Raw genomic sequence first — 16,864 nt, forward strand, 5'->3', positions numbered from 1 at the left:
TCATTTTTAAATGTAATATTTTCATATATTTTAATGAAACTACTGCTACTAACACGAGTTTATAATTTATATGGATAAATCCGATATGATCGTATTTGCACATTGAACTTAGGCAATTCGGAAAAATATTAATATGCAGCGGCCAGAAATAAGACTCCTGGAAGCCCCCGTGCATCGCTACTTTAAAAGAGGTCTTTGGATGCCGCTCTGTACCCGCCTAAATGCCACTTAGATAGCAATGAAAGTCCATTAAAAAAGCTGACCTATGACGTGTAGAAATATGCACGTAAGTAATTGAAGCCCGCTCGACTCACACTGCTATTAGTCGATATAATTTCATATTGGTAATTTTTAACATTCCAAAAAATATTCGGGCCAGGTTTTAACGGCCTGTTAGAGCTTGAAATATTCCTAGTAGATTTAAAGTTTCTACGCTTTAAGGTTCCAAAGATATCGTGGTCAATCAGCTAGACACACGGCTAATAACTTGTTCCATTTAAACCAAGAATGACACATTTTTTTAACTCAGGTACGAACGTTGCGTTCCGAAAACCGGCGAACCAGTCAACGACAGTCCGCGGAGGAGCAGCAGCTAACGGCAACGACGGAGAGAAAACCACCGAGCATGACGGCAAGAGATGCACGGAGACACAGCGCGAAGCTTCGCCTTGGTGGCAGGTGGACTTACTGAGGCATTACGCGGTCAAAGTCGTTAGAGTGACCACTAGAGGATGTTGCGGTAAGTCTCTCAGGAGCTAAAACTTCCTAATGCACCAAACCACGCTTGGTTTCAATATAAATCAATATAAAAAATGGTCGCTAAAGCAGGCATTATACATTTCTCATTAATTTCGCAATGCACAACTGCGGTCAGTAAACTAGATAACTATACAATAAATTATTTACTATATAAATAATCACTATTCACCTGACTCTTTATGCTCCATTGAAACGTGATGTAACAAAATATTATTTTTTTTACTGGATTACGTAAACATACAGCGAGCCTTTTTTCGCATTTTACCGGTTTTCAGATATTTTTCTGACGCCTCAAAAATTTATCCTTATATTCCGTCAAATGCACTAATACGGTTTTCTGTACGCGATTAATTAATTAATATTATAAAATATCTAACTTGTATAGAATATGGTTAACATTAGCCGTTAAATTGAGAATCGAATGAAAAATCAAAGCATGTATATAATTTTTGATTCAATATATATACATTTACGTGGTGATAGAACATACATTATCGCGTAAAATATGCTCTTAATTCTTTAAACATCATCGACTGTCGACCCACCCATTTTGTAAACTGTTATTTTCTTTATACACGTCCACATACTCAGAATCTCTCAATTATGTCAAATGTCATGGTAATATTCATCACAAAGGTAATATTCATTCCACGATGATATTGGGGTTAAAAGTCTAGGGTGGGCTAAATGACTTTCTAATAGAATCTTTTTGCAGAAGCAAAAAATTTATGGCGTATAGATAGCGGAGAACGGATAAATTGTCCCGGATTAATAAAACTTACCGTGCAAAAGTACACTCAATCATTTTAATTCCAGTCTTCTGTTGTGAATGTATTCGCATTAATAATTCAATAAACAAAGAAATCTAATTATTATTACTGTGTCATAAAGAAATTATAATTTAATAACTGTATACTACTGATTCGATCTAACCAAGAATGAGGAGATCCATATACAAACTAACTATACCTCGCGGATTGGTAAGGGGCAGTGAGCAGGTCACAGAGCACGTAGAACAGATTGCCGCCGTGACTTTAAGATTTTAGAGTGGAGATCAGAAGCCATCAAAGTCGTCGGAAAACGAAATTTATGGGTTGCTTCCAATCTGTCCTATGGGAACTTATAGGGGAGCCCTTTGTCTAGCGGGTGAAATGATATTGCCCATGATGAATTATAAATTTTATATTATACATCGCACAATTTCGAGAGGAACGGCTAATTTTAAATATGTTTTAATTTTAGGACAATAAAATTCTTTTGGTACATTATTTATTGGAAACGTCTTATTCTATACTTATCGTCGTTATTTGGAAACATATTGTACGATTATCGACAAAAAACGATTAAATGAAATATCGCAAGTGAAAGAAAGATTAAGAGTGCAAAAACCAGACATTCTTGTTTCCGCGTGCAAATAGAGTAGCACATTAAACAACTTTCTTGTCATACCACGAGGCGCTGCAGTGCACTCTACACAAGACGTCGTCACATTTGCGAGCAATAAACTGGGATAAGTCGAGCCACTGACGAGTTCCGTCCCACTCTTGCCAGGCGGCAGTGAGCATTGGAATATTCAGGTCCGCTGTATTCATTCAATTTTACTTCAAATCATTCGGCGTCTCCTTATCGGATTTGTTGAATTTTATGTTTATTTCTATCTACTACAATCTCCTCACACAGTAAATGGACTGGTCTGCGGTTTAATAACTTGTTAATATAAATACTGAATATTATCAAAGAGATTTTTTATTCTGTACACTGAAATAAGTTTACAACAATCTAGTTACATATCGCATGTAATTTGGATTTCGTGCCGCGTATACTTGACAATTGTTTGCGTTTTTCTGGTATCTAAAAACAAAATAAAATGTATGTTTTAGAAAATAGGAGTACTATAAAGGCTTCAAAGAAAACATCAGTCGTTTCAATAACATTTTGATGTTATTATAATTTCTAAATTCTCAATTATTGCTGGTTGTTCCTTTAGGACGTACGACTTATTTTCCAATGATTACTTTTGATACAAAAAGTTGTTCGCCGCGTCGTCACAGTCCGCGGGGCAATATCGTGTCGCAAGTGGGTGCAATAGAGCTGACCGTACAAATGACGTGTGGGCAACATATGTTTGCAAAACCAATCACTTTTCAAAAGCCTATTCACACTAACAATAGTGATTTTTCCGACGGTTAGTTAAATGTATACAGAAACATAACTAAAAATATCAAAAAATAGTCCAAGCACCTTTTCGGTTTTTGAACGTCATTCATCATTAATGAATGAATAATATTTCGTGGCTATTTTATAATGCCCCATTTTAAAATAGTTATCTTAATATTTTAACGATTTATGAAATTTGTTATGTATATTATTTAAAAATAATAGAGGTCGTAACTAAGACGTTTCTTATGTGAATCAACCTTTACTGTAGCTTATTAAACATTGATGTCTTTGAAAATCAAGCTACTATTTGAACACGAAATTACAATTGCGAAATAGTTTGTCAAGTTTTCTTAAAATGTTCAATTTAAAACGAGTGTACGTGATGCACAGAACATCTAAAGGAAGTCTCTTTAAGAACATATCATTTACTTTGACATAGTGATAACTTACGAATCCGTGACATTTTCGCCTACGATGGACCTTATAATATAAGGCCCAAGATCACCCAGAGAAGAATGGATATAGTATATTTTTTTCTCGTTTAACCCCTATCATTGGTGTACAGGGTCTTTATGTTTTTTCCATTATATTTATAATTTTTGTAATGTCTCATTATTTACTATAATTTCAATAACAATATCCTTCATTCCTTTCCATACTTTCCTTCCGTACATTGCCTCACTTCTTTCGCCATTATTTATCACTCTTGTTTATTGTTTTCTCTAATTATTATTTTTTTATTCTTGCTTTTTATTATTTATCGTATTACTTTTTTTGTAAAATCTTAAATAATGTCTGGGAACACTACTCTTTACTCATCAAGGAGGCGATGTTATCTTCTTCTTTTCTCTCTGCTTACCGAGACTGGTATTCTACTCTAAATACTGAAGAGCCGATGATCAGGTGCACCACTGTCTGGTCCACATCAGGATCACAGATGAACAGGGGAGTCTCCCTGAGTTTGAACCTATGCAGGTACTCGAAGAATCCCCCATGCCCCATGAACATTTGGATCAGAACCGTGTCCACCTCAAATTGACGAAACTCGCGATAGGCTGAGAAAGCGACTGGGAAAAATTTCCTCGTCATCGAAGCCGTCATGACTTCCATCTACCTCTTATTCCAATTGTCAAACGTATCCAGCCTAAGCTGTCGCTTGACATTTGAAATATACCATCTCTCGTATTTCGGTCTCCTTTTACTCTTTACGGCCGCGTGCTTAACCAACAGGTCCGCCTTCTCGTTTCTCTTCGTCCCCGCGTGTGTTTTTAGCCTACAACCAACAGCAACGTTGTTAGACGAGAGTAGGGGACATTGAGTGAATTTAATGGTATTGACGAACACTACAAAAGCCGCCTTGATAACCTCTCCGTTATCTCGGGCGACGCCTCTGGTCTTTTTTCTGGCCTCAGGGATTTTCCCCAGTAGGTATTGGTTCTGGGTTCGGATAGATCGCACAATTCCCTCGTCCTTTGTTGTACACCATGACATCCGTAAGGATGACCAACGGATCTGGATTCTTCACCTCCTTGATGTTCAGGTCCTTTTCTGTATTAGAGAGCTATACTCAGAGCTTCGCTACGAGGTCGCAGAAATGAGGAGACCCGTACAAGAACCAAAGTCACCGACGTAGAATTGCTCGTCTGAAAAAACATTCAGTGGGTCAATTTGCTCGTACAACCGATGTGCCCCGCCACGTGGCATGTAGGTTCTCGAGACCACGAGCCGGTAGACGTAGCGTGGGTGAACCGCCACTTGCATAAGCATTTACCGTACGATATTGAGAATTAAACTAAGCGTCTGAAAACTTGTTAATTTAAAAAACTGAGTTACTACAGCCCCTGGTCGTTTCATACGATTAACGCAGCAAGCAAGGTAAATGCCTCCCCCAAAGATATCTATGAGAAGATATACCATAAACGCCAAGTTTGGCAGGCGATTGGCGATTGTAAAGTGGTATTATAGTAAACAGATTTCGCTGCTGCCAATCCTGTTGAAATATTTGTGAGCAGTGGCAATCTCATAAAATTAATACACAAATTGTGAATTATATATGATTGTATCCTTGGAATCGAACTTACAATCTACGATCGAAAGTCTCAGTCCGCTGGGTTACTACTATACAGCGCTTAAACCTCTCTTATACAGCCTCTACATCACCTAAACTCTTTATTTTATGATTTATTAAAAACCAGGTTGCTGCTTTAATTTTAAATTGATGCTTAATTTTAATCTCTATCTGTGATTCACTTTTGTTGTTTTACTATAAATACTTAATATATTATTTATTACAGGTCACCAACCACTACAAGACTTAGAAATCCGAGTTGGCAATAGCAGTACGGACTTGCAGAGGAATCCACTGTGCGCTTGGTTCCCGGGGACAATAGGCGAGTTGTTTTACTCTTATTACACTGCCATTAAAAACATTTTATTTGTTTTCAATCGAGACACGATAAGGGAAAAAAAATATTATTCGAAGTAAGCATACATTCCACTCTTTTGGCTTATGATATAATTTGTCTTTATTAAAAATCATGTTTATCATGGTTGAAAATTACCCTTAAAAATTAACCTATTCAAATATTGTTTTTCACCTCTATAAATAATTATTCCGCCCCTAAACGACGCCTGGCTAAAACAAGTTATTGCGTGTTGTAACTAGAAATCCTCCTAAAGTAAAATTTCTCAAACACCACACTTATTACGTAAAGGATTTTTTTCGGGTTTATGTGATACTAATAAATTAATTCTAATTAGTCTGTTCCGGTAATCAACACTCGGACGGCTGTGTTCGACCTGTAAAATAATTATCTGAAGAATGTTTAAAAAGAAGATCATTTCACCTTTTTATTGTGATGATTGGCAAGTGAGAATTAATGGAATTTTTCAAAGAATATATAGAGAACAAAATGATATAGTTATCATACCGACAGCTTTGAGTAGATTTGTATTATTTTTATTCCTTAAAATTTTAAAAATTTCTTCATTGCATGTTTAAGTTCTTTCATTATTATTTAATTTAATTATTGTTACCGAAAACAATGCGTATTTGTATTATTAATAAATAATTTTATACATCCAAAAAAAACATTTGTAAGTAAATTACGTGCTGGATGCACATAATTTATATGTTAATATGCTATGTCAATTAGTTATTAATAATACAATACTCAAAGTGATATTTGCATAACTTGGTACTATTACATTCTGGTTACCGGTACGTAAATAGACGTAGCCGGGTTAGCACCCATCTTTCGTGTTTATAAAAATGTAATGCAGTTCCCTTTTACATCTCCTGTACAAAGACTGTTTTTTTTTAATGATGAAACGACTTTGCAGGCAAACATAAACAAAATCGTTTTAAATACTCCTGTACATCTCTTCATTTTAAATCTCAGACTTCTTAAACTGTTATACTTTTTACCATATCAAAATACCGTTTTTGTATATTTTCTCTTGTAAATCATAGATAGCTATTAAATTGAATTATGTCTCTCTTTGTGCATCTTTTGTCATCTGTGTCGCTCAAAAGATTTATAAGAATAAGATTAATCGAATCAGGAGAATTCTACGATTGTCAATGTCACGATTTTTTCAATATCACAATATTTTATTATTAGTAATGAAAACTCGTTTGGTAACTTTCGTTTATTAAGATTTGTAGTGGACTCTTTTTTAATAAGATTAATATGCATGCAATACATTTACTTATTGGTAAGAGACACACATTTTGTCAATAACAATGTATTTTTACTCAGAATTCCAAACAAACTCTATTCGTTTTGTTTTATTAATACTTTCAACATATGTGAGTTGGCTTGAATCATTGGATTACAATTCGCAGAAAAATCAAAACTCATTGTAAAGAAGACAGGGGACTTTTGATTGTTAATTAAAATTTTCTGAAAGCGTCCTCAAAAAAAATAACAATACCGGGGATTATTTTATAACCGATCTTTCAAATTTTGAGTTTTTTTAAAGTGCGTCAAATGATGCACAAAGACTACCAACTTCTTCAATAGTGGGGACATAATGTACACTCGCACCGCAACCTTAAACCGGATATTGCACTAACATTTACGACTGCAGAGGTTCGAATTCAGAACACACGAATTGGAAACTAGATCGCGCCACCTGATGCACTTGAATACAAAATTGAGTTTGAAGATTCGAACCCAATATTGTATTGCGTTTGTATTATTGGTTTATCCATCAATATTATTTTCAAATATTACTACCCACAGTGCTATTATACAACATAAAATGTATATATATTTTATTCTTTTTTATTACGTTTTATCGTCGATGATACAATCTGCTGCAATAAGTGAACCCATGAATTCGTATTTTTATTTTCATAGCACATTATTGTGTATATTCTATTACCACAAGCACTGTATTTTGTCATGAAATTCAATCGATATTTTCTAAAATTATTAACATAATTACGAGTAAACCAAAAACTGTTGTGAATTATCTATATTTTTCGGACAAAACGCTCCATCATCTTCATCGTTTCAGCCGTGAGAGGCCCATTGCTAGAACATGGTTCAATACCAAATATTTCCAATAAGACCTATTAGGATCTACGTATCTTCTTCTCCTTATATAGAACCTTCTAAAGGTCGTGACCTTTAGAAGGTTCTATCTTATAGGTGGACGTCCTTAGCTTCGCCCACTGATCAATGCTCTCCACTTCAGATATTAAGGTTCTAGCGGCTATCTGTTCTGCGTGGTATGTATATAGTGTTGCACTGCTCACTGCCACTTTAACCTAACAATTTGCTTAGTCATGCCGGTTACTTTCATTCGTCTACAGAACTTCACATGCCTGATTCATTCCTGTAAAGAAATCCCGGACATAATCCTCGCCATGGGCATGTGTTAATTACGTAAAATCATAACATGAATCGCAAATGTTATTTTTATCGCCTTTAGTTTATTTACCAATGAAATTCTTAATTTACAATCGCTATAAATAGAAGCCATCATTCCACTACGTTTACTTATAGAATCGCAGACGCATTAAGCCAGCCTTGCATAATACAATCCGTTACAGACAGTGGTTAATTAGTCCAAGAGCTCCTGAGAACGAAGTTATTATAGCCGAAAATATATACAATAAGTGTGCGATAAGAAATTAACATATTTAGGTATTCCCAAGTTTTGCTTATGAAACGGCGTAAAAAATGTTTGTTGTACATTCTAGAGTTACGAAAGAAGTCGCACCACGCAGTATTTATTGAAGTAATTCTTTAGTATTTTACAGAAAATTTCTCCACAAGTCAAGATTAATAGATCTCATAATTTTTTTTTAGGAATAAAATTACTAACAAAAAAAAACTTTAATTGAGTCTCGTTAATACGAGAAGACCAACTCTATAATACAATCTGTGAGGACTCTTTAGAGAAAAGTCCGGATCTTCTATTAATGTGGATGATTCAGTATTGGATTCGTTCTAGAGCTATGCCGGTACTTCGTGCAATGGCAGCTGAGATAAAAATTCGCGTTGTGAAATTGTGAAAACTTTAAAACGATGATCGTTTATTTTAAAATAAACATGTTTTGAATGAGCAAAGCACTTAAATTAAGAAATCGTTTTTAATGTCTTCTCAATGTGTATAATACGCTATGTGTCTATAATAAAAGAATAGATAGAAACAAACACTATAACACATCATAAATTCACGCTTTTACAAAACTATGAGAATAAATTTTATTCCGCATACATTAGCTTAAATAACTTTTAATGAATTTTGCGCTGTCGTCTCTTCCTGTTTCACTACAAATTCTGAAAATAACATAATCAGATGCTAACGTTAATTAATTATAGTGAAAACAAGGGAATAAAGGCACGGTCATAATGTAGTGTTATGTTTTTGTTTTTAGTAACAAACGGAATAAAAATGAGAATTTCTAATATAGCCAGTATCGTTAATAATGGTAACGAATATTTGATTAGTATTAATAAAGTTTTATTTATTACAACTAACGTAAAGAAAAAATTATGATATTCTCACAGACACTTGTCTTTAATACTTCTACCAATAAATAGATTATTAGACATCATCTCATTTTCTTTAAAACATTAACCGTAAGCGCTTCTTTAGAAGGTATCTTGCGGTTCACGTGAAGAAAGTCGGCTAAGCTGACACTTATAAAGACATTATACTTTTTTACCGCCGATTGTATAATAGCTTCAATACGTTTAAAAAAAATTTGAATGAAATTTTTTTCTCACAAAACAGAGTACTAAATTTAGCCTATTCATTTTTTCTTCTACCATCACTCAGAATAAGTAGAATTGCGATAATAATAAATATCGTAGTCCTATGATTCCATCGTTGTTGACAACCATAAGAGCTAAATAGCTTTTCTACATTCTTTTAATTTTCCCCTTTGCTCACAATGTTTAATTTAAAATAATATAACTTTTCCATCATAAAAACTGTTATTTCAGACAAATATTTGCCTGGGCTTAAGTAATTTTTTTTGACATTTACTATCCAGTAGTCGACAAAATTCGCTTTCTTTTTCTGGCTATAACTATACGTTATAACAACTGACCATAGACTTTACTCATTTCATCTCAAAGACGCAGGCGCATATATCATGTTTTGGCTTTAATATTATAGCTAAAACATTTAATAGCTTTGTTTATGTATGGAAAATAAAGAATAAATATACGTCTTTCGTGAATTATCAGTAATTTTAGTAGGTACTTAATGAAGCTATACGGTTTGGCGAAAATAATAAGAAGTGCCCTTAAAACTATATTATTAACTATGAATGTAGCTTTCCTTGCTAACGTGTCATGTCTTAATTTTTCCATGCAAAATCTAAGTATAGTTGTCCATTGTCAGCGCTCTAGAAAATACGAAATACCTACTCTATGACCAATATATATTACCGGTGATAACTTACGTCACATTAAAGTGGTCTCACTTTTGGCCTCATTGACACGCTCACAAACGTTTCACTAGCAGCGAAGAGGGCTATGCTCAGGATTTCTCGAAAAGATCGAATCATCAATGAGGAGATCCGTAGATGAACAAAAGTAATCGACGTAGCCCAGTGGGTTGGAAAGTTGAAATGGTAGTTGTAGTGGGCAGCTTGCAGAACTAATGGCCGCAGGGGCCTTAAGGTTTTGGAGTAGAGATCATGGACCGGTAAGCGTAGCGTAGGATATCCACCCACAAAGGACACGACCTTGTTAAGGTCATCGGAACAGACCAGATACAAGCCACTTCCTACCGGTCTTATTGGAAAGCTGTGAGAGAGGCCTATGCCTAACAGTGCTAGTCCTATAACTTAAAAGATGATGATGATTGGTCGCGACGTAGCGACTATGACCGTCACCTTTTACCTGGTTTTTAATTCAATTTTTTTAATAGCTTGACCTCCATTACATTCTTATCATTTTGACTCTTGGAATTTCTATGCAATTAAAATTGTTAGATCACTAAGATACTGAAAAATCTAAGCCAAAAGATAGCCATGTTACTAATCGTTCAATTACCGATTCGATATTAACAAAGATAAACGTTAGTACAGTAGTCACGAAGTCAACAATTTTGCAATTGTTGTGTTGACCTTACGCACACCAATGCACCCTAACACCCTCACTCCCTCACCCCCAACATCAGCCATAGCGAACGTCCGGTTACCATTTCGCGTAATTAACGTTTTTGCGCATGATGTAACGATCTTTTTTGAACAATTTCCAATTTGATACTTCGCTTAAATTCAAAAGAATTTTATACTGAAGCGTTCAGGACCCATTCCCTTTTTAAATTGGACATGCGGATCGATCGATCCGATTTTTATGCAACAAAATTCACACATAGAATAATTTTACATTTTGTGCATCCATGGATACACTATTAAATCAGTGAAGAAAATGTCGATCTTATATATCTATAAATGTCAAAATAGTGATAATCATATGTTCGCTATCGTTTCTAATTTTATAAAAGTCGTGTCCGTCTTGCAAACGAATTTTCGATGCCATCTTCTGCTATCCTCTGCTTTTTTCAGGTCAGTAATAATGGAGAGTACAGTTTTGATTTGACTTGGCCAGGCCAGGGGTCACATAATTAACTGTAATATCTATTTATAAACAGACCATATTTTTGTTGTGATAATCTATGTCCGCGTTGATTCCTATTTAGTTTTCCTTGGTAACAATAATATTCTTTTACAGATGAAGGCGTTACGAAGACATTTACATGTGCTCGCACCTTGATCGGTCAACATGTGTTTCTACAGCTAGTTGGCGTGGAGGGATCTCTGTCATTGTGTGAAGTAGAAGTCTTCACTACAGAAGGTAAACAACACTAACAGGTCAATGAACTTAATAAAGAATATGGCATTTACAAGTTCATTATTTTATGAACGAGTATTATTTTTGGATTATTCACCGGTCGCGATCAATACGATAATAATTAATAATGCACACGTGAGATTTAAATGTTTAATTAGTATAAAAAGGAAATATTTTGATGTTCTTTATTTTTTTAATAATCAATTTTTGGGAGGAAATGTCTAGACACAAATAGTGCCTTAAAATTGTAAATGCAATTAACTTGTGTATATTATTAAATAAAGCATAACCCATTTTTTACACAAAAATGCATTTGTTAATGTTTTTATATGGGTTAAATTGTTGACAATTATTAGTAAAGTGTCCATTACAAAGTATTATTTAAATCTCTTCGGTACGTTATTACATTCCATCAACGCTGAGCAATGTGATTTAACGAACGAAAGTTTCCAGTTTCTCTGCATTATATAGGGTACAAAACTTTAATGAACTCGTAGGTGTAAGCATGTAGCGCTGTATCTCTATGTGTGTTGGGGAAATAGTTGTTAGTGGTTATCCCGGAAATGTCAATTTTAATGAACTTGTAATCAGTGTAGCGTAAATTAAATTTACCTCGACACCGCTCTAATCAGACCTGGTAATATGTTGCATAATTGGAACGAATATTTACAGGTTTAATATTTTAAATGATTTTAATGCGAATAATATACGATAGTACACCTATACCGATGATGAAAAACAAAGTTGTTGATGAGTCACGTGAGTCGCCTACATGTAACCGCAGGAAATCCAAGGGAAAGTCGACTATAATTATTTACATACATATACTATATATATTTTGACCGGCTCTACGGGAGAAAACGAAGTTTTACGAGATTTCACTAATTAATTAATTTTCTATTATTCCATTTCTTAAAATGAAACTTAACAGAATTGTAGAAAATGTTTTAATTCATTTTATAAACAATATTATTATTTATACTTCAATATTTTGTAAAGCATGATCTTCTTTTCTCTTATCATTTAGAAAATACAGTTGTAAGATCTATCGCTACGTGTGACTAGTGTGTGATATAATTTTTCGAGAATTTTTTTTTATCTCAGTGTTTATCCATTTTCAATAAACCATTGATTTTATAAGCCCACATTGATTTTGTAAAGTTTTGTTCATATCTAACAACTATACATGATCACTACATGTAATAAGTACAAACAAAACCATAAGATCCCTGGAACTGGAAAAGAATCAATTTTAATAACTTAAAGGATGACTAGGCACTATGCAAAACGTTAAATATGTATAAATTGTTCGATAAATCTACAACAAATAATCCAAATTAAACTATTAAGTTCACTTCTCTTAAAATTCTTCTGAGTATCAGATGTTGTAGTCGATACGCGATTTTGTGTTTTATTTTAATATTTTTATCGCGCTTCTAAAATTACTACATGGCCAGTACGAGAGTAAATTGCCATTTCGTCCGCTCGCTAGTATTATGGATCAAATTGGTGCTATAAAAGATTAAAGATCTGGCCTTAGTGACAACAATATTTTATTTTAAATTACGCAATGAATGAAACTTCGTTGCAAAAACCTACTTCCCAAACTTGTTATGTTCACACATTTCCATAAGTTATTCTATTTAGTAAAATTATTACTTATACAAAAACGAACAGAATTCTCGAATGATCGCTGCGCACCGGCCGGGGCACCTGCAGACATCGAGCTGGCAGCTTTTTCACGAAACTGTTACGAGTTCAACGTAGCCAAAGGTAGTTCCTTTGACGAAGCCCGTAAACAATGCCAGTCTCACGGCGGTGACCTCATACACGGCTTCCAAGTAAGTTTTATTAAACAATGCGATTTTTTTAAGCAAAAGTGTACCTTGCGGAAAATAAAATCAAATATAATTACTGTACATTTTGACGCATGTTTTTACTATTGTGACGTAATATGTCTCAAGACTATTGAAAGTAATAGGAAGTGAAACGAAGAAGCAGTTGTGTAACATGCAACTTCGATAATGAATCTACAAAGGCACACGCAAAGTCGTTTACGTTAATCTATTACATATATTACTTTCGATCCCGTGCTCCTTAATTATACTTTTCATTTATGGTATTTTTATACTTACACCTAAAATATTTCACATTTCTCTTCAACATCATCATCATCATCATCGTTTCATCCGAAGGAGGTCCTCTGCTAATTATAAGCCTTCCTTATAGATTTCCAATACGATCAGACTCTATTCAGCGACGTCAGAAGATCTTAATAAAGTTGTCAACCTACCTTGTGGGTTCAACTATGACTCTACTAATGAATCCATTATTAACGTCAAAAAATTATATCTGAAAGATGGCTATACGGAACCACAGACTGCACATAGTGTTATCATTATCAGGATATCAACCGATAGACGCCCTAAACATAAATAATAATGACCCAGTGTTATTGAACGTTTACAGCTACCCTTCTTTACACAGAATCACTAGACACAGTTTTGTACCAAATGTGCAAAGTGTAAACAATAGGTCTCGCAGAAGATTCCAACTTTGCAAAAAGCAGAAACTATGCCATTTTGACTAGTCTGTCGGCCATCGATCACTGACCACAACGTAGAATTATCTATTATTAAAGTCCGGGTAAATAAAATCAAATTGAAATTTTCATACAAAAAATTCCAGGGACCGACCAATTTGCAAATGTAATTAACAACACAGACTGGACGGAAGTCTTACGCGCCACATCTATAATGATAATTAAAATATTTACTCTTTTTATACTTGATACATTGGCGGACTTAATACCCCACAGGCATTCTCTACTAATCAACATAGCCCCAATGGCTTAACACGTTAGCTGCCATAGAAGAAATATATATATTTTTTTAGAAAAACATTTTAATGATATTTGGTGTGGAATGTTAAGATATGAAAATATATCTAACTTAAAGTGAAATCGGTTCGATGGTTTTCAAAATATTTTCAAAAAACCTGACGAGGTCACCGGTGACCTACATGGCGCTGTAAAGCGAAAATATGTAAAAACGTTACGAAGGCGCCGGAGTGACCGCAACTCCGGTCTCCTCCTCAACTCAAACTCCTGGCTGCATATTTGTCGCCATTAAGAAAAACAGTTAAATTATAAAAAATTAGGAATCGAAGTTATTTTAAATACAGCTGTTGTAAATGGATGGATTATGTACACTGAAAATAAAAAAGTTAGAGAAAGTATAGGAGAGTATAGAAGGCAGTTAATTGAGTACCTGGTAGATTCAGGAATGGATAGTGAAAAACCCGAAAATACTGAAAGACCAAAACGACTGAAGCAACAATTGAAAAAGCGAGAGGGCAATGTTAGAAACACAAGACGTTTCTGTTCAGTATGCTACAAACATACTGCAAAGAATGCCCAAACGAACCATATTTTTGTTTGGCGTGTTTCAATCAATCTCATCGTTATTTTTAAGTTTTTAATTGGACATGTTAATGTTATTTTTGATTGATACTTTTGAATAATTATTGCGCTGTGATTTTTATACTAAAGTTGTTTTATTTTTCCTTCAACAAACTTTTTGAACCCTTATGATTCTCATATATGTAGGTGTAGAACATTTGAGATTGAAATAGGATATTTCTATTATGTTATTCTTAATCCAAGCTAAGGCTATTCCTATGCTAAGTTTGATTAAAATTACAAACAAAGAGCACAAACAACTTGCTCTTCACTTATCACAAACTGTCATGTTTATAATTTAGGAAAAAAAAATCGAAAAACGTAGGTAGGCAGGAACCACGCCAAAGAAGTATTCTACAGCGCCACTCCGGTCACTTCAGTACAGAAAATGTATCAAAAACGCATCCTCCGGCGTACAAGTTCGTTCCAAAAACAGGTTTGCCTTGAGGTCACCGGTGTCCATAATGGCGCGTAGATGTAGGTAGGGGTCCGGGCACCGGTGACCGGAGTGGCAGCTAACGTGTTAAAGATTTAATGCTAAAATTTACTATACTATAGACAAGAACACCATGAAAAGACAATATACGGGGACAATGATACTTAAAACTTTGGACAATCATAGAACTTATAATCATAGGATATTTGCAGTGCGTTTTATTATATCTTGACACAAGAGCAAATCGAAAAAAATTATCGTAGCATTGGATATAGACATATTTACGAAAACTTTTCTATACTGTGTTGAAAGCAGAATACAATAGAAGAATGAAGATGAAGATGGATAACAACATTAATTGCCCCAAAAAAATGAACTCTGTAATTCTATTAAGAGTATATACGGTACAAAACCTTATGAAACTCCCTCTACTTGACTCCAAATGCATATTTCATTAAATTAAAAATGCAGAAAAAAATCTTATCGATCTGTCATCAACAAAAGATAAAATAAAATTTTAAACACTATACACTATTTACATCAAAAATAAATTCGAAATTGCTAAAACTTTCATAATTTAAACTGAGACCGTTCTCAAGTACCGTGTCGTATAACGATCACATTACTAAAAAAACTTCCAAGCATCATGTCTTTTTAACATAAGCCTAGAACCAGAAATGTTTTAGATTCTTAGTACAATGTCTATATTACCTACCTAATAATTGGAATATTAATGGCTATGATATCTAGCAGAAGTCAACATAGTACTGCCATTTAAAATACTAATTATTTACACAAAAAAGTAAAGTGTTCTTATCCTAAGTTTTTATGAAGTATAGTATGTATCAAATAATAAACTATAAATCCTAGAATTTTTGGCAATTGGGTGGAATGATAATATGGTGTACTGGACATTTGTTTATTAAGTGCTCGAATACTTTAATTAAATCTAAAGAAAAATTAATACTGCTTTTATTTCATTATGACAAATCTGAAACTAGTAGCATTTTATCTAGTTTACATCATCACGTCACTTAAACGCGTTTTAAAATGCAAATTTCCATTGCCCATCAGAAAATAATACAATATGAAAATTCTTTAAATAACTCCATTTTGAATACTTTCGTGAGGACCGTAACAAGTTATTCAACGATTCTAAAAGTTTTGAGTCATATATAGAAGGTGAATTTATAGAATATTCTAAGTTTTTCAAGACGTACTTTAAAAATTCACAAGGTGGATCGACGATCTTGTTAAAGTCGTTGAAGCGTGTAGCTGGATGCCGGCCGCTTCAAACCTATCTTATTTTAAATCTTTGAGGAAGGTTTATGTTCAACAGTGAACTTCCTAAGGCTGCATGAATATGATTAAAAATTCGAGAAAAAATTGCTCGAAAAATATAAATAAATAATAATATATGCCTATTTACTTAAATAAATTAAATTCCGGCATTTAAAGAATGAAGTCTTTGACATTTTTGCAATGGACTTTTGCTCTGTTTACGAAGTCGATCCTTCACTGAATCCTTTGGAGTGATTATACTGAACCAATAACTTTAATACGGAAGCCAACTACGTGACGTGAAAAGGCCTAACTTAAATACTTATAATCTTTTATTTAACGTGATAACTTAAATGTAAGTGCACGCTTTATGCTCTACCCAGCAAACTCGCTCTGTATTACCAGTCTGTCTTTTTTGCAATAATAATGTTAAATAATAAT

General features: G+C 33.9%; 1 protein-coding gene across 2 annotated transcripts in view; it reads left to right on the forward strand.

Moving 5' to 3' along the window:
- The window catches only part of fw (furrowed), a 78,405-nt gene that overhangs the window by 39,630 nt on the left and 21,911 nt on the right, over positions 1-16,864 (forward strand). Inside the window, exons 3-6 of one of the 2 annotated variants that reach the window (XM_068774885.1) lie at positions 530-739; positions 5,214-5,309; positions 11,127-11,249; positions 12,924-13,087. In XM_068774885.1, the coding sequence (XP_068630986.1) occupies positions 530-739; positions 5,214-5,309; positions 11,127-11,249; positions 12,924-13,087 (593 nt within the window). The remainder of the gene's footprint in view (positions 1-529; positions 740-5,213; positions 5,310-11,126; positions 11,250-12,923; positions 13,088-16,864) is intronic. The other variant, XM_068774965.1, reaches the window with a different exon arrangement.

Source organism: Battus philenor, unplaced genomic scaffold (assembly GCF_028537555.1).
Source record: "Battus philenor isolate CCGP_79_NKW_IND1 unplaced genomic scaffold, ilBatPhil1.0.hap1 SCAF_1, whole genome shotgun sequence".
Lineage (NCBI taxonomy): Eukaryota > Metazoa > Arthropoda > Insecta > Lepidoptera > Papilionidae > Battus > Battus philenor.